We start from the raw sequence: 20,535 nt of genomic DNA on the forward strand, positions 1-20,535 counted from the left end.
ATCTTACTGTCTTACAGTAAGATGTATTGTGCAATATCTTCTTAGCTGTGAACGGAAAATAAAAAATGCTGACATGGAAAATATGGTATGGTTTTGTCGGTGCTTCTCATAACCCAAACAACAATCCATGTTTGCCTATGAAAAAACTTTTATTGTACTTGTCATTTCCTACTGCAAAGCCACCTGGAGGCACATCCATAACTCATGATTGGTTAGCATCAAGAGAACAGTTAAAGTGGTCACTGGATTCTGCTACTAGTCATCATTAATATGATGATCAACTTGGCCACTGGTTTTGGCCAGTGTGCTCTTACAGCAGAGTGCATGCAACGCAGAGTGCATTCATTTCCCAGCATTCATCCCAGTCAAAGGGGAAATCAGGCCAGCTTCAGCACAGCCTGCACCATGGTGCCGATGCCATCGAAGATCTCGTGGAGAGGCGCGTCGCACATAAAAGCGCAGGTGGTGACCACTTTGTTCTTCTCGTCCACGTGGCTCTCTGCCACGCTCTTGCTCACGTGCGTGCAGCCCAGCTGCACAATGGCGGCCGCCGTGTCCGTGGTGTTGGGGTATCTGTACACAGAAAGAAGCCGGCACTGCTTAGGCTTGGATAAGGGTGTGTGAATGCTAAACTATGCGGTCACCATGTGTGAACTGTGTGAGCCAGCGGTGAACCAAAGATTAAGTACTTTTCCAGCATCAGTAAAAGACTGTACCCCTGTCGGCTACACACTGCTGCTTGCTAGTTTGTAATTTTTTATTAGATAGTTTGTTTAAGTTGTTGTTGTTTTTTTAGACAGCGAGACAATACATACTGCAGACATGTAAAGGTGCTTGCCCACTGCCACAACAACATTGTGCGTTTGTGTTGGTGGTTGATGTTGCCGGGTTGCGTTTCTTGTTGAATCGGGGGTTGCCCAACTTTGGCCGTCGTTTTTTAAACCGGTTGTTGGTGTTTGTCTGGGCAGTTTGTGCAAGCAGCTTAACAGTGCGGGTCTAGGAAGACACATCCAGGTGTACGTTGGTGAACCCACTTGTCGTCGTTCTCGCGGCCCACGGTGACCTCGCAGCCCGGGAAGACCTTGGCGGCCAGGACGGGGGAGATACAGCAGAGACCGATGGTCTTGCCCTCGGTGTGGAAGGCCTGGAGCACCGCCTTCACCTCTGTGTTGACACTGCAGTCCTTCCCCTCGGTGGCCCACGTGCACAGGTTCTTAGCTGCGCCGAAGCCACCTGCAAAACCAACCATGGGACCAAAAAAACCTTTTGTTAACTTGGATAAATGTATAAATCGACTCTATTTCTTGCACAATGTTATGAAAGTAATACTTTTTTTTGTCTTTTTGGGTTGTGAGAAATTTAAAAGAACGGTATGATACAATTATTAATTATAATAATATAATTGAAAGTTAATCGAAATTTGGCAGGGCTGTTTCACTCCCTGCCAAACTGTGCTGAGTTTGAATCACAATATCTGCCGATCCGTCTGTGTATCCTTGAACAAGGTGACTATGTATCTAAATGCACTGTAAGTCACATAAAAATTATAAGCGTCTGCTAAATATCTAACGGCAAATGGGAATTCATGCTTTGTCTCATCCCTAAATTGGTACCATGTGAAGCAAAGAGGACACAACGAAGGCTAGGGACATCCAGTCAGCAGGCTAACTACATCATTCGGGTCACAGTTGCCTAGGCAACCCTGCACCTGGGAAAATAACGGCATCATAGTCTTTGACGAGGAGTTTGGACAGATCCTGAATGTCTCCCCGCGCCAGCCTGGCACTCTCCACCAACACGTTTCTCTTCTCCTCCGTGGGACCTCCTTTCATGTGATCCACCACGTGCATCTGATCCACGTTGGGGGCAAACATCTTCACCTGCAGGATATTAGGGAGTTGCCATTTATTGATCACTGATAATAAAAATGTAAACAAAAAAAAAAGATTTTAAGCAAAAACATTAGGTCGTTGGTTGGAAATTTTGGATTGCAAAATTAAAGAGTTATGGTAGCCTAAATATGATATACAGCACAAAGTAATAAACTACTACGTGATCAGTAAAGTAGTAATAGTAGGTGGGCCAATATTATGGAGGGTAATCGGGTCACACATGGGGCTAGCTAGGGTAGGCCTATGGCTGGACTAGCAACACTGTACTTACACTTGCATCCCCTCTGCTGAGATGGACCAAAACAGCGGAGGCTTCGTGGATTTCAGTGCCATCGAATACTCCGCAGCCTGCAAGCACTACAGCAACGCGCTTCCCCATGCTGAGATGATGGTGTGTGTGTGTGTGGTTAACTTCGATGACCCAATGCCTCAAGCACACAGCAACCGGCTTGAGTTTAACGTCCAGCGTATCAGATGATCATAATGTAACGTTATGACCATTACGCCCTCTACTGTAGCGGATGATTAAAACAAGCCCAAATCGCATACACGTGGCTGTATTAATCATTATAGGCTACGATAATCATTATATGATAATCATCATGCTCACCACATTAATAAATAATTAGATACACTTTAAATATATACATAAAAAGACAACTGATTTGTACATATCATTTAGTTTGATAAAAAAAATACTTTTTACATTTTAGATTAGATCCATTTTATGCATATATATGTCAAATTGTTATTTGTTTTATTTTTTCTACATTATGTCAAAACGTATATAGCCTATTATCATTAGGCCTATATTTTAATGATCGAGACAGCCTACGTCTGCACTTGCCTTTAATTCACAAATAAATTATATAATTGGAATTATCGTTGACCTTAATAACAAAATAAAAAACTTCCTACTGGTTGTACCTGGTTGTATATATTTTTGGGGATAACTCTTTAACCTCAACCGCATGACTGCACATGATAAACAAGACCATGTGACCTGCACGTCACCGACTGTCTATAGGGAAGTGGCTCACAGATGACTTTCCTTCCAACTTTTTGATACGGTTCCCGTGTGCTAAGTTCTGACATGAGATTTCTACCGACACTTCTGGGTTTTCTGTTGTCGTGTCTCTATGTGAGGGCACACACCAGACCTCCCTCTCAACAGCCGTCGAGGTGGCCCGTCCCATACAGGTACTGCGAACCTCTCTGACTCGGGATGGGGTCCCACTGGACTAGCTCAACAATCATGTGATTTGCATGGAAACTTTGCTACAATTCCGATAGCCTTCCCTGCATCCTCATCCTCATCGTCGTGATGAGGATGAGGATGCAGGGAAGGCTAGAAGGGATAGCCTTCCCTGCATACGAGAGACAAAACTCGAATATTTACGATAACTTTTATATGCTTTTTTTTAAATGCTTGTATTACATGTAATTTTGTCAAAGGCGGGTTGATGAACGGCCAGCTGTGGACTCGTACTGCGAAGCCCTGTACCCATTTTGCCCTACTGGTGATCGAGATGGACGAATACCCTACATGAGGGACACTGATCAAATTTCAGTATATCGACTGCAAGCACCAGTATGGGAGTTCAAGTATGGAGATCTAATGGGCAAATTTGTAAGTAGAAAAAGTTAAGTAAGTAATTTATGCTTTGCATCACGGAGTCCTCGTCATACACGTCATATGCAGGTCTGTCTTTGTTATTATACAGCATATTATGCATGATGCCATCGGATTCAGCAGTGCTGACACCAAGAGCAATTACACCATGGAGTGGTACGAGCTGTTCCAGCTGGGCAACTGCACGTTCCCTCACCTGAGAGCCAACGCCAGCGCTCCGTTTTGGTGCAACCAGGGTGCTGCGTGCTTCTTCGAGGGCATAGATGACGTGCACTGGTCTCAAAATGGCACCCTGGAAAAAATTGGAGTCATCACTGGTGAGAGAAAGGCTTCACAAATATCTTAGGCACACTATGAAGTGTAGCTATTTATAAAAAGTCATGATTCCTAAAACTAAGGCTTTCATACTGTCATCTTTTTTGTGCGATGTGGTTATGCTGACAAATAAAGGTTACATACATCTAAAAATGCAAATAAACTGGAAAGCAAGCAGAAGCTACAGACCAGGAATAAGCCATAAAGTCATTATGGACCCTATGATCATCTCCTCCCCCAGGTGACACGTTTAACGACATGGCCCAGTGGGTGCAGGAGGACAACCAGACGGGAATCTACTACGAAACCTGGACGGTGCGCTCCGACCCGGGCCCCAACGCCACGGCGTGGTTCGAGTCCTTCGACTGCTCCCAGTTCGTCCACCGCACCTACAGGAAGCTGGCCGACCTCGGGGCCAAACTGTCCAGCCGCTCCGCGACCAAATACACCAAGGTCTACCTGTACAGCGGAGAACCCACCTACCTGGGGAACGACAGCGCCATATTCGGACAGCCCTCCATGAAGGACCTGGCGGCAGACATCCAGCAATTCTACTACACCTTCAGGCCCCACCAGTCCTACGTGGACTTTGCCATTAGTTTAGTGGACATTTATGAGAAGGTGGTGGTGCACAAGAACTTCTACCTTTATTACAACTCTGAGTATTGGCATCTGCCGATGAAACCACCCTATATGCAAATCGTATACGAGGAGGTTCCCTTACCCTAACGTATTCTAATGTGTTCTGTTTCTCCGTTTGCTTTAAGAATTGAATGCCAAGCCTGGTTTACCACTGTAATTATTGGAGTTGTCTGACAATTTCAGACTGTATTTTTCTATAGGATCTAGTCAGATGACCGTATCCAAATTGTATATTGTAATATACATTTTTCCTCTTGATATTTTAACCCAATGGATGTATTACCTGCTGCCTCAAACACTGTGCTTTTTAAGGACATCTGTGTTACAAAGTGTTTTCAATAGCAAAAACTTCATTTTTTCACATGCGTAATAAAAAAGACATGGTCAGCAGTGGCTTGGTAGTAATTGAGATCACTTGCTATTGATTAGTGCCAAATTTATTCTGGTGAAATTCTTGATCCCCAGCCAAGACCCAAGGCTGAAGTCCATGACTGACCTGCACTGAATTCTTCATGAGATATACCCCCACCCTTTTGCCATGATTGTGTCTTTGGACTTAAAATGTATTTAATTAAAAACATGAAAATGCCCAAACATTGACCAATCAGAAGTCAGTCTGATTGACTAATCCGAAAGTACACAATCCTTAGGGTTGGAAGCCCTGGTATTAATGTTCATTTGGTATTTCCGTATCAACAATTAGTAGTTGTAAAGTTAACTGTTTAGAAATCCTCAAAAGGAAACCTATACATTCACAATTCTTTATTCCATGACCACATGTCCATAACAATTGATTTAATTTCAAGACAGGAAAGCAAACTTGACAAAACATTTGCCATACAGAACAAAAGCTAAAATGGCTGCTTGGTCAGTACCAGTTCACTTTGATTTAATTTACTTCAGGAAAACTGAACGAACAAAAATTGGGCTCAGGAGTGGCTAAATGATGAGGTGGCATCTCGGTTGCTATGCTAACTCAATGAAAGCCTTTCTTCATTCTTCAGAAAAATGCTTGATTAAGGAAAATACATTTGTTTAAACTATTGCTGCTTACAAAACCAAAAACAAAGAATGGATCCTCACGTTTGAGTTGGATTCATTTAAAAAATGAATCAACGTGATCCAAGAATATTTGTTCTAACTGGAGGGAACACAGAAACATTTGAAATGTTTTCATCTGTTATGGTTTACAATCAACGTTTTAAAAACGAAATGAAAATGTAAAATAAAAAACAAAACATTATTATCCAAAAATAAAATGGATAATCTACAGCTTTAAAACCCACTGAAATAGGCGAAACATTAAAAAGCTCTTCATATTGATTGTTTGCTGCACACATAACTGAAAGACCACCAGTTAAATTACAAAAGCGGTATCCATACTTCAATAAATTACCTGGTTAATTAGCTCTAGTGACATGAACAACAACGGGAAGATAAAAATCCATCTAGCAAAAGGAAACTCTGCTTTTATAGAAATCACAAAAGCCAGTTGGTGATGGAAATTGGAAAACCTGACATAAAGAAACACATTTTCTATTTTATCAAACACATAGTATTTTATATACAGATGCACTTCACTTCCTTCTTAAGAGGAAAAAATACAATCGTTTGACTCATCTGACTTGCCAAACCTCTTTCCTTCTTCCTGAAACAAATGGATGCCTTTGACAGGAACCACAGCATGTGGTTCATGATGTGCTGAGTGATTCAAAAAAGGATGTCTCTTCCGTCCCAAATGTATACAGAGAGATGCCTACACCTGGGCAGGTATGAGGGCAGTTATCCAGAGAGAGAGCCGGCAGGGCTAAGTTCACAAATAGGCAAATAGAAGAAGACACTAATGTGTTTTTGTACATATATGCCTCCACAGACCTGAGAGACGGATAGATTATCAGTGCAGATTATCCCAGTGTACACTATTGATGTATAGAAGTGGAGGCTATTTTATAATAAGCTTCCTCCAAACTCTTAATTTATATTTTATAAATGCTGTTCATTCTGGAAATATTTCCTTTTCTTGAACCCATGTGTTGCTTTAAAGCTATTGATTTAAAATATTTGGTTTTCATTTAAGGTGCTTAGTAGATCTAGAAATGTAGAGGATTTTTTTCACATACATTGAAACAGGAGAGCCTTATACACTGTGTACACCTTCATTTTACACAGAGGCCTGGATCCATCCTCTCCCATCATCCCACAGCCCCTCCCCAAAGACACAGGATTCAGGTTAATGCAAACACATGGCTGCGGTCTGCTGCCAGGTGAAATATTCCTAGGATATCTGGAGGAAATCAATGGTCATTAAAAATATTTTTTGACTCAGTAAGTAACCTTTAGATAACCCCTATATACTGTCACCCCATACTTCATTGAATTACATTTTAGACAACTTTTAAGTGCAATTTTGTTGATCATAAGCTTATATTCCTGAATGATATACTTTTAGAAATTGATAGTCATCTAAAAACTGCTCATCTCATTTATATAACTATAAAATAATATAACTATAATAATAATAAAATAATATAATAATAAATTGCTGAATACCCCAGAGGAGCTACGAAATGTGTAATGATATGTTAATATTAATTAATATTATTAAATAAGTGTTTCCATGGTTATCAGTTAACACTGACCAGTTTAGCCTTGTCATTTTGTTATATTGAAATGCTAAAATGTATGTTGTTTTTTGTTCTATTAGTGGTTAATGCATCCATGAAAAATAAGATGGGTAAGCATCCTACTTTAAAATAAAATGGCTCAAAGAACAATTGACATGTGAGAATCCATATGCAGGTCAATATGTAACCCTGCCCATCACATTTTTGCCAAATGACTTCCATTGCCTTTGACCAGCCAGAGAAGCCAGGTAGCAGTGTTGTGTTCCAACATGCAGAGTTGCACAAAATGAACCATGAATTTCTCCAAAACAATCAAAATAATCTCTTAAATATATACAGCCACTAACATCCACATGTCTCAATACGGATAATTAGTAGCAAGCTACAAATTTACATCAATTCAAATGTAAAAAGTCATAAGAAACATCTGTTCAGGTACAATTATCTGTCTGTTGAAGTGTGTGATGAATGTCCAAAATAAAGCATCCGGGCCTGGATTCCTCCCATGGAGGAGGAACCCCTTCTGGACCTTCTGGTGTGAAGCTCGAGCCACAGACAGTATTCCTCTGGCTGGAGTATAAATGTGTCTGTCTCGTCAGTTCACATCCTAGCCCGCAGCCTTCCCTCCACAAGGAAACAGATGGTTAGGGAAGTCCTCTACAGAACCACGGAGTCCTCTACAGCTCCCATGCACACTTGACGTGACGCACTCTGAGAACAAAGTCTGTGGCCTGGGCCTTCACCAGGTAGGCATCATGTCCGGGAACCAGACCCTGCCCAGGTGCTTGGACACCTCCCAGTGGATGTCGTCCAGGGTGTACTTGTGATCGGGGATCAGCACCTCCTCCATGATGGACAGCTGGGACAGGCGGCGGCCGCACATCTCGACAAACTCCACGAAGGCGCTGCACGACACCTCGCACTCGCCCAGGCCGAGGGCCGAGAGCTGCGTGCAGCGCCGGGCGATGCGGATCAGCTCCTCGTCCAGGGGCCGCAGGCCGTTGGCGCAGACCACCAGCTCCACCAGGCGGGGGCAGTGCAGGCCCACGCGGCCCAGCACGTCCTTGCTGACCGAGCGGCCGAAGTAGAGGTGCGTGACGGGCGTCTCCTCGCAGAAGAAGGGGCCGAACTCCTCGTCCTCGTACAGGAAGAAGTACATGACCAGGTTGAACTTGGGCGAGTGGCGCACCATGGCGTCCCAGCTGCTCCTCTTGATGGCGTGGAAGTGCTGGCCGGGGTTGTCGCTCACCACGTCGATGCGCAGGTGCTCCAGGTGCACGTGCGTCTCCGAGGAGAGGGCCAGCAGCAGCTCATCGCTCAGGAGGTGGTAGTTTAGCGCCAGCTCTCGCAGCCCGTGGCACTGGTCTGCCACGCACAGGATGCCTGCAGAGCACAGAGGGACAGGCCATGGCGAGTCATTACAGTTGTTCTGCAGCTGTGGGGGTAATCAGACATCGATTTAAATCATGCGTCACGGTGTTTAGCTTCTCGTTTCCTGCGCGGAAGCAGTCCCCCAGTATCTGCCACACAAGAAGAACAGTCTGCCTGAGTTAACAAGCATCTCCCTCCAGCCAGTTATTTAAATGGCTCCAAGAAGTTGTAGGCGTTTGCAAGTCTGCCATGAAGACAAACATCTTTGTCGTTCTTAATCACCGGAGAAAATCACAGCCTTGAAATGACTCATTACATGGAATAGGCAGTTCAGTACAGAATTACAGACTCAAAGTCTCTCCTGAGGCCGACTGGTGTGAAGCCGCGGCCCCGTCGCATACCTGCTGGCGAGACGTGGGGGCAGCTGCTCATCTTCAACAGCTTCAGGGTGTCACTGTTGTTGGCCACCAGCACCTTCAGAGACGGGTCGTCCACGGGTGTGTCATCGATCTTCAGAGAGGACAGCGACTTGGAGTTGACAAACACCACGGTCAGCGCTGAGATGAAGTGGGACTGTGTGAGGGGGGGGGGGGGGGGGGGAGAAAACACTGCTCCGTTAGAATGAGCCTCATACCACTAGTATGTGCAATACTCAACCTAGAAAGTACCCTAGAAAGACCCTACAGATTTAAAGTTGGACAATAGATAGCAGCAACAGTGCAGTAAAATAATAACGAATAGATACAAATTTGTAATAATATGCAAATAACCACAACAATAATATATCTGTACACGTGAGTACAATTTAAATTTAAATGCAGAATGTACATGAAAACATGGGTGACGTGCTTTAGTGTCAACATTGTTTGCATTCACAATACAATCTCCCTCTTGTCCATTTGGCTGTAGTCACATTGCAGGTAGCAGCATAACGTATACCTTGGGCAGTTCCATGAAACTAGGCCTTGCTGTGGAGATCAGCCCCAGGGTTTTCAGAGAACAATTCACCAGCTGAGAAAGAATGGCACAGGCTGCCTCGGCCGACTCCGTGCTACTGTCCACCTGGAGAAAAGAGAGGGCACACGAGAGGAAAGTCGTCACTGATTCAAAATAAATTATCCCTTTTTTTCTTTTTTTTTTAAAATCAATGCTAGGACTAATGTCTCAGGTAAAAAAAAAAAACTCCTTACCTTGAAGCTGACATACTGTAAATGGTCGGAATGCCGCGTGATAATCTGCTTGATGAGGTCCGGATGGGTGGCCTTCAGATAGGAACTCGTGGGCTGGTTGAGCTCAAACTCAAAGCATCTCCACAGCTCCGGCATGTGGAAGGCCTCGTTCCAGCCGCGACACACCTGCGAGGCGAAGGCTCTGTCCAGCAGTGGGAGGTACTGGAAGATGTGGAGCAGAATTTCTTGAGGCAGCCGCGTCCATACACAACCGAAGTCACGCGGCGCGTCCTCCTCATCCAGCTGCTTCCGGACCTTTTTGCAAACCTCCGGTGAGCTTTCATGGGATGCGCTGTGGCATTCCTCCTCGTCTCCTTTGACCCTCTTCATCCTGCTACACAGATGTGTACATGCACCATAAGTAGAGACAGGGCACATAGTCCTCCATTGCATGTTAGAAGAAATGAACGAAAAAAAAATGTTTTATCATAAAAGGAAAGTGAGATTAAACTCAATGTGCATTCACATGGCTAATAGTTAATTGTTTTGTATAGGTTGCGATGCATGCACTTGTATTCAATTGAGGTGGACGGCTGTGTGTCCCCTGCTCTGGCTGCTAACGCAACAACAACACAACATGAACACAACATACCATGAACACAACGTCGGACTGACAGGGAGTATAGCAGTTTAGCTCGACAACCCGTTTGTTCAACTGATATTGCCGCTGTGCAGCCTTTTTCAAACAATGTAAAATGTGTCATTTGCTTTGAGTCCTACCTTGTTGTGTTGACAGTGAGCTAGCCGACCTGCTAGCTTTTTTGCAGCAGAAACAAAAATCAGATCCCGTACTTGTACGTTCAACCCGGCCCCGCGCTCGAAACACTCATTCGCACCCGCCAAAGATATCGCATCAGTCAAAAAATAACAACCCAGTCAGACACTGAAGAGTCTTGTGAAAATATGACCCGCTGAATGTATTGACAGACGCTTACCTAATACATTCGTCTATCCCTGTCCCTGAAATGGCGATGTGTTGTTGTGACTAGAGGAGTGCAGTGCATTATGGGACGAACGGGAGGAAATGGCTGTGGCGCGCTACAGCCATGGACCCAGAGGCGATACCACCAGGTGTGAGTGTGATTGTGATTAGCCATTACAAGCCGTTTTGAAAATGTGCAGGTTCTGACATATGTGTCCCCTTTGAATCATATGCTGGATGCTTCATTCATGCTTCTTTCTATTTAGTTTTTAGTTAATGATTGGGCTATAAGAAGACCACGTTGGTTATGTAATCGCTGACCACATTTCATAGGGTGGAAACCGGGACATTTTTAGCGTCCCGACAGGCTTTTGTCGGGACTCAGGACACGCAACTCAAAAAAAAACCTAAAAAAACGTCTGTGCCGGGTGGCTCTTGATGCACTGCCTCCTGCCTCAGTCCACTCCTTATGAAGCTCCCACAAATTTCTGAATGGCCTTTACTTGACAATCCTCTCAGGGCAGCGGTTATCCCTGTTGCTTGTGCACCTTTTTCTACCACACTTTCTCCATCCACTCAACTTTCTATGCTTGGATACAGCACTCACAGCCAGCGTCTTTAGCATGACCTTTTGAGGCTTATAACCTCCTCGTGGAGGGTGTCAATCACTGTCTTCTGCACAACTGTCAAGTCAGCAGTCGTCCCCATGGTTGTGAAGCGGATTGAAACAGACTGAGAGACCATTGAAAGTCTCAGGAAACCTGTGACACCTTGAGTCTACAATATGGACGTTTGCATGAGCTGTAAACCAAAATCATCATGATAATTACAAATAAAGGCTTGAAATATTTGACTTTGGGTGTAATAAATCGATATAATGTACATTTTCCAAAATATTCTAACTTATTGAGATGCACCTGTATATATGTATCGGCCTACACACAACTATACATTCGAATACAGTACTAACAAACAATAAAAGGACATTGATTAGTTTGATTAAATATAATTAATTTCAGTTTAACAATTAAATTAGGGCTGGAGAAACGTTTAAAAGGGTTGCTTTACATTTATACAGAGATCAAACAACTACATAGGCTAGTATCAGTTAGGCCAGTAAATAATTGACAAGCACAATGTTGTTCATTAATATGATTACCCTTGGTGTTGCAATTATTGGGAAATCTAAGTGGAATGTTGATTATAATGACATCTTTCATTCAAAGTTTGATGTCAATGTACTTTGAAAGAGAAAGAATCTTTAAAATAGCATTAAATGCATTTTAAGGATATGCATTTTCACGGTGACCAGCAAGGATCACATTGCCCACGACAGAAGTCATGGGCTTCCTCTAGAGGGCGCCGTAAGCTCGCCGTTTCAATCAATTGCCTCGTGTACAAGTCAGATAGTAATTGAATTAAACATGATTGCTTTTAGAAGGACACATGACCGTCCTGTGATGAAAGTCTTCATCTATGTTATTTCGCAATCCAGATAGTTTGAGGAGTTGATTCTACCGCGAATTCATCATGCGTCTTTTAAGTTGTTTTCTCTTGCTCGCTGTAAGCACCTGTGCGATGCAGTAGGCCTACCACTGCACGCCCAGTGCAGCGCACACTGGTAGCTCCTTGGTTTATTTACAACTGTTCATTAATACCATATATCACCCGCTTCGAGCATTATCACTCCATTTAATGGACATTATCAGTGGTCATCAGCCCCATAGCTATGGGCTAGTAGGGGCCTACTCCACCTAATTAGCGGCAGTAATTAACCTTCTCGCCCTCTACATAGTTACTGGCGAACACATCCATGACACATAATTAATAGGTAAATTGTCTATTTATTACATTATACTGGCACACATTTTGGCCTGAATTGGATCGCCTGTCCATTTAATGCTCTCCTGGCCGCACGGAAAGTTCAATCTTTGAACTTGCTTTGCTGTGAGTTTCACAGTGCACAGTGCACGTTTTGAATTGTTGGCCTAACTTGGACCGTTTTATAATGTTAATAAACTCCCCCGTAGGCCTACAATACAAAAGAGAATATTGTTCTGTTCTCAACCTAACTTTATTGTGATTTAAACCTCTTGTTCTCATTATGGAGGGGGTCAGTCATGACTGACTGACTGACTGACGACTTACTTCGATAAATTGTCCCTTTGCACATCAGACCTGTCACTCAAACCTCGCGCCAATTAGGAGGAGATTTCTTTCACGATGTATTAGTCGAGCTGGCGTTGAGTGGACATAGTTCTCCGGTTGATGTTCTTTGAGTTCTTGTAAAACATATTTCAAGTTGAAGTTCTACATAAATGTAAGATCATTTTATGCATGACTATTTTGAGAGTTGTTTTATTTTAGATCATGTACTAAACACACTTTTTTTTGTGTGTGTGTGTGTGTGTGTGTGTGTGTGTGTGTGTGTGTGTGTGTGTGTGTGTGTGTGTGTGTGTGTGAAGGAAGGTGAGGAAAGACCCTTAGTATACCCTTTAGTATACGTATACATCTATAATATACGTATACATCTATAAACAGACACAAGAGAACAAAGATTTCGGCAAACATGTATTTTTTAAATTGTATTTACATTCTATTGTGCTATTATTATTTATTTTTTTCTTCAAAGCACTGCACTTGTTCATCTGCCCCGCACCGGAACAGGGCAGCCACCCTTGACAGGGGCCCCTTCATCCTGTTCAGCCACTTGTTGAAACTAGGCCTGAGGCCCTTCCCCTCGGCCTCAGTGGCGTTCAGGGGTTCAGCCCAGGCCGTTTTGCGTCTGATGGGTTTGGGTGAAGGGGGGGGGGGGCCCAAAGGCTTCTCTTCCTCCTCATACGGCCGGGCGATGGTCGCTCGCCGAACCCTCAGAATCCTGAGTCTCTTCACCCAGACCCTCACGCTCGCCATGAGCTGGGCCAGGTCGTCTCTGGGAGGTGGCAGCCAGGCCTCGAAGGGGCCCGAGCCGTCCACCCGGCGTCCTGTCAGAAATGAACAACAAAAACTGTATTTAATGATGAGTGAGTGACCATAGTGGCTGTTGTGTGTGTGTTTGTTGCTGTTGTGGGTTATACTGTATATCAGTGACTTTTAATGTGAGAGGCGGTCAGTAAATGTTTCGTGATCATGCTGACATAGAAAACTCAAAAGATGAATGCAAACCACGCACACACACACACACACACACACACACACACACACACACACACACACACACACACACACACACACACACACACTGCAGTGAGCTCACCAGGTTCATGGGAGGTCCGGCCTGGGCCCAGGGCGGTCTGACCTGGTTCCGGGGCGGTGTGGTCCGGGTTTGGGACTAACAGCTGCGGCTCATACGCCTCCTCGGTGTGACACCATCTCGTCACCACCTAGGACACACAACACACCGCGGTCAGGAACGCACCGGGTTAACCATGAACCCACACCGAAGACCCAGGAGGGGAAACCAAAAGACGTCTCAGTCGGTCCGCATTGGTGTCCTCTCCTTCCTGACCGCTCTCAGGTGTTCTTCCGCTGGCGGTGAGGCGGAGAGCGGATAGGAGGAGGTGGAGTCCCTAGAAGGGGGAGGAGGAGTGGTTCATAGGCGGAGGAGGAGGCGTCCGAATAGGAGGAGTAGGAGTCCGGATAGGTGGAGGCCTCTCCCTCCTGTTGGAGGAGATCATCACCACGGCGTCACGGCGACGTAGCCGCGGCGACCGAAATGTTTGGGTATACATTCTTTTGAAAAAGGCTCAAATATGCTGAAGCATAAATCAATCATTTTGATGTTTTTTCCAATTGAAAAAGTTAAAGAAAAACATGCATAAACATATTTATCTATCTTTTTTTTTTATAAAGTACTGATATTAAATGTGTTCAATTGTGTGTGTGCGTGTGTGTGTGTGTGTGTGTGTGTGTGTGTGCGTGCGTGCCTGTGTGTGTGCCTGCACTTCTTTAAAAAAAAAGTCAGTTTGACCTTAACTTAATATAATTATGAACAACCACAGGTTTTTAAAGAATACAAATGTGCACACTTAAAGTGTGCGTGTGCGGTTGGTGTCCTTGTCCTCTCCTTCCTCACCTGTTCTTCCTCCTGTCCCTCGTCTATAGTTTGCAGTGTAACTTTCACCATAGCGTATCCCCTTCTTGGGATGTCATCCTGCTCTCCCTCCTGTCCCAGATGGTTCCCCATAGTGGAGCTCTCTCTCTCTTTGCAAGGTAACTAAATGGTAAGATGCCACGTTAGTCGCTCTCGTTAAGTCGATCACCACTGAGCACTGGGCCGAGGAGCGGTGACTTATATATAGAGGCATCGCTATGACATCACTGAGGCGGTGACGTCATAAAGGCCCGCCGGGTTCCGCTGGCCAGAAGTGTCGTGATTTGATTGGCGTTTGATTTGCACTCTTAGGAATATGCCTAGAAATGAGCTCAAATGGAAACCACTGAAATAATAATATTACTTTAATACAAAAAGTTGACAAAAACAAACTTAATATTTCCAAAGTCACCATTTGAAATTGGTTCTCCCATGTCCATACGCTGTTCCCAAGTCTATATACGTTTTATACCCAAACATTTTAAACACACACTGTTAGTAGTCAGGCTATCAGCTGTCTTTGATGAAAACTATTGATATTAAAACACAAGTTTGAGAGTGTCATTCTTGTAGATCTACTGGAGCAGACACACACACACACACCCTGTGTGGTCCCCAACTCATATGACAACCCGTGTTTATTATCAGGTTGTGCAAAGGTGTGAAGGGTCTGACTGTAGTATGCTATTAGCAGGGGCCCATGGTGCAGCACAAGGGGTCTTGGCTTGCAGTGAGGAACCCGCCTTTTGTTGCCCCCTAGTGGTCAATCGAATCATGTCAGTATTTTGCCCTGACTCACTAAGGTAGACGTCTTATTGGTGTTAAAATATGGATATGGCAGTTGCATATTTTTATCAACACAGACTTTTTCATCTGTGTGCCTCCCCTCTCTCCCTTGTCTCTGTCCTCTCTCTTTCTCTCTCTCTCTCTCTATCTCCCGCTCTCACTCTGTCCCCTGTCTCTCTCTGTCCTCTCTTTCTCTTTCCTCTCTCTCTGTCTCTCTTGTCTCTGTCCTCTCTCGTCTCTGTCTCTGTCTCTCACTGAATGTATTCAACATGCACGTGCAGGTCCAAAAAAACCCTGCGTGCAGGTCCAAAAAAAAACCTGCGCGCAGGTCCAATTTTTTTTTTTTATTATTAAAAAAATAAAATAAAACTATACTTCTTTTTTTTATTATTATAATTTTTTTAAACTGTCTTCTAAATTAAAGAAATTATACAGGGAAACGAATAAACCATTACACGCAACGAGTGAACTTAATAAGCGATCTAAATACTTTTTTCAACCACCGCCTCTTTCCCTTGACATTTAGTTTTCACCTAACAAATGCATGAGGAAAAAAAATAAAAATAAACTACCATGATTAATTTCTGTGAGTGTACCTGCTGGCACCTTACACAATACGGGCCAGTACGGGCCCCCATAGTGTTTGGAAAGGGAGGGGTCAGGAGAGGTTATTAAGTTGGTTGAAATCTGCAACCTCACAGCTAGTTGCCGCCGTTAAAGTAATTATCTATGCCCTCTTTCTAATTAGGAAGGGTGGTTTTGTAAGTGTTTACACTGCAAATAGCACATTTGTAATTAGTCCCTTTGTGTTTTACATTGTATTTAAATGGTCAACACTTTTGTTAGTCATTAAGAAATCACACAATGTTGTTGTCTGCGAAACAGATAACCTGGTTTATTACCATTCAACTCCATCCACCACAGATATTACAGAGCAGATTCACAAGTATTATGCTTTTTTAATATATATATTTAGATATATATAACAGCAGCTGTTTTTGTCACTCTTCCTCTGACCCACACACCATATCTCCTTCTCGGGAATAACATTAGAGATTAATTTTAATATTTGGTGCAATTTACTGGCCTCAAACTGTGCAGTGAACACTCCTTGAAAATTGACTCCTGGGGAAGTTTGGATACAACTGTGCTATAGATGAAAATGGCTTCCATGTCCCAGATCTATAACTTTATTTCTCTTTTCTTTTTTTGCATTTCCAGAAAAAAAAAACATAAGTGACAGTTTAAAGGGGATGAAACACAACTGTGTCTACTGTATAAAAATGTACAGTGGCCTTTATTGACATACATTCCATAGTTATAACAGCTGCAGAAGAGGAGGCACACCCAGTATTGCACTTCATTAAAAGTTCTGGCTCAAAACATAACCCAGAATATCAAACAAAACTGAAGTGGAGAGTAGCAACTTCGGAATACAGCTATTTTGGATACTATCATTATATACAAGATTAGATAAATCGTACACTATTTTCCTCCCAGACTTGACATTCTTAACAGTCTTATTCACCCACACATCTTTTTTTTTTTTTTTTGTCCGTCAACCCATGATGCACTTGACAGGGGACAATACTGTACAGGATTACGAAAAAAGTCAGTTTACATACAACAAAATCTTTTAATTCATATTTAGGAAGCTGGAAATACGGCCCATGTTTTTTTTCTTCTTCTACCCACGTCCCCTCCACGGTTGCCTTATGCAAATGTATTTTATATCCCATGTTTAATCGTCACTATATTGTTATCGGGTGGTGTGCGACGCCTATGGAAGCCGAGGAGAACAACGGCCGCATGCAAAACACGTCACAAGTATTCTTTTAATTCATATACATTTTTTTTTTATTTTTTTTTTTTAAACATAACTTTTTAATTTTTTTCATTAAGTTTACCGCGATTCCCGAGAGCTCTGACCCATGAGTGTGTCTTTGTAGCAGAACCCTGGCACTCTTGTTTGTAGTCCAGTGAACAGAAAGCTTGACCAGCGGGTGGGGGGGGGGTGGGGGTTGGTGGGGGGGTGGGGGGTGATGGGGGAGGGGGGGGGGGGGCCTCCAGTGTGGCTTGCACACAGCCGGAGGGGCCAACGTCCGGGGGCTGAGCGTCCACAGCAGCGACAGCCAGGAATCACAGTAGATCAACAAGCAGTACGGGTCTCTCTCTCTCCTCCGGTGGCCTAGAAGGTGTGGGCGTTCCGACACACGCCGCAGCCCAGGGCAAACTCCTCCCCCGTGGGCGGGTGCACCACGTGCAGCGGGCATTCGGTCCCCTCCAGCTGCTTCCCCTTAGGACCTGCGGTGGCAAGGGGCCCGACAACACACCAACTCTTAGTGCCTTACCAATACACCGTATCAGGTGATCGCTAGCCAAAGGCAACTGTGCCGCTGTTGTTACCTTCCGTATTTGACCATAGCATAATTTACCATAATACAGTAGTGTTAGTAGTAGTAGTTATGAGGCGACCGCGGTGAGGAGAATGCGCACTTGTCGTAGCCACAGCAGCAGCGTGTGCACAATGATAAGGGGGAGACGGACGGCGGTACCTGCGGGACAGTGGGGCAGCTCCTCCTTGGGGACGCTGGTCATCCGCTGGAAGTCGTCGTGGCAGGCGTTGCAGAAGTGGGTGGTGCCGAAGCAGAAGAAGACCGCCACGGAGCAGCAGTACCGGCACTTATACTCCAGGAAGTCCGTGCCGTGCTTGGAACACATCTTGGGAGAGAGAAAAAAAAAAAAAGGAGGAAGAGACGAGAAGGTCCGAGGTCAGAAATACAAAAAGACTGAGGGTTTTAACCGACTGGGATTTTAACCCTGGCCGCCCCCCACAGGCTCTTGTCAAACCCATCCCCACGCCCCCACCTGAGCTCTGGAGACGTCGGAACACGCCCCGCAGATCAGCTCGCTGGGGTCGTAGTCGTCGCCCTGGCCCGCCTCCGCATCGCATCGCGCCTCCCCCCCGAAGTAGGCCTGCGGTAGGGTGACACGTAGGGGTTAAAAAACAATCCAGAAACTGGAGCCGCCGTGTGCACATGTGAAAGGGACTCTCCGGTGACACCACTGGGGGGGGGGGGGGGTTGGGGGGTGGGGTGATGTTAGGGCTGCTCGATTATGGAAAAAATCATAATAACGATTATTTAGGTCAATATTGAAATCTTGATTATTCAAACGATTATTTTTGAGTTTGAAAACATGATGCATTTATTCATAATTTCTCTCCAAAAAAAAAACACTTTGTAAATGAGAACTTTGAAATTTCCCCTTAAAAATATACACAGAATGGTCAGATAGAAAATAAAGTCCAGATATGAATCCAGCTGTTCTGCAATTTCTGTAAATTATTATTATTTTTTTTAAATAATCGTTTCAACTCGATTATATTCGTTTGGTGATCGTTTCACTCTGAAATCGAAATCGCGATCAAAATTCGATTAATCGCCCAGCCCTAGGCGATGTGCGGGGGGGGGGGGGCGATGTCCGATGTGCGACGCACTGGTCTCCGCCGTACCGGTTGCTATGGCTATGTACATGTGCTCATCTGAGGCGATGTCGTCGTCGGTGCCGGCGCGGCGTGTGTACCTTTTTGCACTTGAAGCAGACGTAGTAGGCGTAGCGGTTCATGGCGAAGCCGGCGGGGTCGCTGTGGAAGCGGGCCCCCGGCGTGGTGATGGCCTCGCTCTTGTGGAGGCCCTCGTACTCCAGCCTCATCAGGGCCTTCCGCCGCACGTCCTCGTACAGCTCCCGGATGGGGTCCAGCAGGTCCTTGATCACAGAGTGGTTGATTTTGTTCTGGACAACAAAAAGACACAAAAAGCGGGGAAAAAACTGCAAGTTACTAAGTGACGACATGCATTTTAGTCGTGATTCAGAGTCCAATGCTAAACTAAAGCAATAGCAACACTAACACGTTGAGATGTAAAAAAGACCAGCTAAAACACACTACAACGCTGTTGTAGGTATAGTTAACAAAAGGAAAACCCACCCTAACCCTAACCCTAGCCCAGTTGCTCTCTGCCATCACTGCGGCCGACAAACTCACATCCGGTCATCCGGTGTGCGGTTGTGTGTGTTGATGTAAAATACGCGTTCTCTGCGTTCTGTACGTCACTACGGTTTCTATGCGATGTATCCCGTGGAGGCGGCTCATCTCCTCTCTCCGGAGGGACAAATCCATATCGCCGTCAGCGTTCAGTACCTTGCAGATGGGACACGACATGAAGCCGAACGTGATGCGTGGTCCCAGCCAGCGGTTGTCCAGCACACGTCTGGTGCACTGCAGGTGGAACACGTGACTGCAGTCCAGCTGAGGAGGGCAGAGCAAACGGGCCGATTAACCAGAGCTCTGAAGGACACGCCGTGAACCATTAAAGAGGCGGGGGGGGGGGCGCTGATGCCTGTGGATTTTGTTTACCAACAAGGGGGAGAACATTTTTCAAAGCGTAATCTGTCGGACATTATTGATTTTCATGGCGGGTGGTGAATGAACATGAATCAGCAGAAGTGCGCTAGAGACGGAATCAATACACATTTAGTAAATGTGTTCGATCTTACCCATGTATATCCAAGAACCCCTTCTTAACTAATAGGAATTTATATACGTATATATATATTCTAATTATTTTTTTCGGTCTTAGTAGTCTGTTTTTGTTTTGGTGAAATGTCAACGTAATCTTAATAAAATCGAATGAATGCTAAGAGTTTCTTTCTTCTTTTCTTTTAAAATATTTAATATATATAAATATAATATAATATATTTAAAAACATAAAACATTGGACATTAAAAAATACATGGGGGAGGGGGAGGGGGGGTGGGGAGGGGGCGTGGCCCACCTGCACGGCGGGGGCTGCGGACAGCGCCTCGGTGAAGCAGATCATGCACATGTCGTCGGCGTCCTGCTTCAGGCAGCCCGTGCTCTTGTCACAGCCGTGCAGACACGGCAGACACTTGTCCTCGTTCTTCACGCCGCCGCACGGGTGTCCGCAGCCGTGGGTCTTGCTGCACGCCAGCTTGGCGTACTCCTG

The 20,535-nt window shown here is 44.7% G+C and overlaps 4 protein-coding genes across 5 annotated transcripts in view; 1 reads left to right on the top strand and 3 right to left on the bottom strand.

Annotated features, from left to right (window-relative positions):
• Window positions 1–130: 130 nt before the first annotated feature.
• On the bottom strand, window positions 131–2,353 carry LOC311358594 (glutamine amidotransferase-like class 1 domain-containing protein 3, mitochondrial). The gene is made up of 4 exons (XM_084478684.1): window positions 2,164–2,353; window positions 1,709–1,880; window positions 1,035–1,233; window positions 131–573 (listed from the first exon to the last, which is right to left on the bottom strand). The coding sequence occupies exons 1-4, from the start codon at window positions 2,269–2,271 to the stop codon at window positions 378–380; spliced, it is 675 nt and encodes a 224-aa protein (XP_084334810.1). The 5' UTR covers window positions 2,272–2,353; the 3' UTR covers window positions 131–377.
• Window positions 2,354–2,935: 582 nt separating this feature from the next.
• On the top strand, window positions 2,936–5,082 carry cln5 (CLN5 lysosomal BMP synthase). The gene is made up of 4 exons (XM_084478503.1): window positions 2,936–3,092; window positions 3,348–3,522; window positions 3,617–3,842; window positions 4,082–5,082. The coding sequence occupies exons 1-4, from the start codon at window positions 2,986–2,988 to the stop codon at window positions 4,567–4,569; spliced, it is 996 nt and encodes a 331-aa protein (XP_084334629.1). The 5' UTR covers window positions 2,936–2,985; the 3' UTR covers window positions 4,570–5,082.
• Window positions 5,083–5,350: 268 nt separating this feature from the next.
• fbxl3a (F-box and leucine-rich repeat protein 3a) lies at window positions 5,351–10,657 on the bottom strand. 2 transcript variants are annotated; one of them, XM_084478302.1, is made up of 5 exons: window positions 10,427–10,657; window positions 9,668–10,037; window positions 9,417–9,539; window positions 8,879–9,050; window positions 5,351–8,489 (listed from the first exon to the last, which is right to left on the bottom strand). In XM_084478302.1, the coding sequence occupies exons 2-5, from the start codon at window positions 10,034–10,036 to the stop codon at window positions 7,846–7,848; spliced, it is 1,308 nt and encodes a 435-aa protein (XP_084334428.1). In that variant the 5' UTR covers window position 10,037; window positions 10,427–10,657; the 3' UTR covers window positions 5,351–7,845. The 2 variants fall into 2 exon arrangements, with proteins under 2 accessions (XP_084334428.1, XP_084334427.1); XM_084478301.1 differs by having other exon boundaries at window positions 9,668–10,040.
• Window positions 10,658–16,787: 6,130 nt separating this feature from the next.
• mycbp2 (MYC binding protein 2) overlaps window positions 16,788–20,535 on the bottom strand; it is a 76,783-nt gene continuing 73,035 nt past the window's right edge. The window contains exons 73-78 of the mRNA XM_084478887.1: window positions 20,344–20,532; window positions 19,709–19,816; window positions 19,093–19,302; window positions 18,376–18,483; window positions 18,063–18,228; window positions 16,788–17,811 (exon numbers count right to left, since the gene is read on the bottom strand). Coding sequence (XP_084335013.1) covers window positions 17,696–17,811; window positions 18,063–18,228; window positions 18,376–18,483; window positions 19,093–19,302; window positions 19,709–19,816; window positions 20,344–20,532 — 897 coding nt within the window. The 3' untranslated portion in view covers window positions 16,788–17,695. The remainder of the gene's footprint in view (window positions 17,812–18,062; window positions 18,229–18,375; window positions 18,484–19,092; window positions 19,303–19,708; window positions 19,817–20,343; window positions 20,533–20,535) is intronic.

The sequence above is a fragment of the Micromesistius poutassou genome (assembly GCF_964030765.1).
Source record: "Micromesistius poutassou genome assembly, chromosome: 14".
Lineage (NCBI taxonomy): Eukaryota > Metazoa > Chordata > Actinopteri > Gadiformes > Gadidae > Micromesistius > Micromesistius poutassou.

What these genes read in the sequence shown, in the direction of transcription:
- fbxl3a (XM_084478302.1), bottom strand. Translation starts at nt 10,036, where the DNA reads ATGAAGAGGGTCAAAGGAGACGAGGAGGAATGCCACAGCGCATCCCAT. An exon ending in GTTTCATGGAACTGCCCAAG is followed by an intron (nt 9,051 to 9,416) that starts GTATACGTTATG and finishes CCCCTCACACAG; the next exon opens with TCCCACTTCATCTCAGCGCT. An exon ending in CCCCCACGTCTCGCCAGCAG is followed by an intron (nt 8,490 to 8,878) that starts GTATGCGACGGG and finishes TGTGCTCTGCAG; the next exon opens with GCATCCTGTGCGTGGCAGAC.
- cln5 (XM_084478503.1), top strand. Translation starts at nt 2,986, where the DNA reads ATGAGATTTCTACCGACACTTCTGGGTTTTCTGTTGTCGTGTCTCTAT. An exon ending in AGGTGGCCCGTCCCATACAG is followed by an intron (nt 3,093 to 3,347) that starts GTACTGCGAACC and finishes ATTTTGTCAAAG; the next exon opens with GCGGGTTGATGAACGGCCAG. An exon ending in GAGATCTAATGGGCAAATTT is followed by an intron (nt 3,523 to 3,616) that starts GTAAGTAGAAAA and finishes GTTATTATACAG; the next exon opens with CATATTATGCATGATGCCAT.
- LOC311358594 (XM_084478684.1), bottom strand. Translation starts at nt 2,271, where the DNA reads ATGGGGAAGCGCGTTGCTGTAGTGCTTGCAGGCTGCGGAGTATTCGAT. An exon ending in TGATGCCGTTATTTTCCCAG is followed by an intron (nt 1,234 to 1,708) that starts GTGCAGGGTTGC and finishes TTGGTTTTGCAG; the next exon opens with GTGGCTTCGGCGCAGCTAAG. An exon ending in GGCCGCGAGAACGACGACAA is followed by an intron (nt 574 to 1,034) that starts GTGGGTTCACCA and finishes TTCTGTGTACAG; the next exon opens with ATACCCCAACACCACGGACA.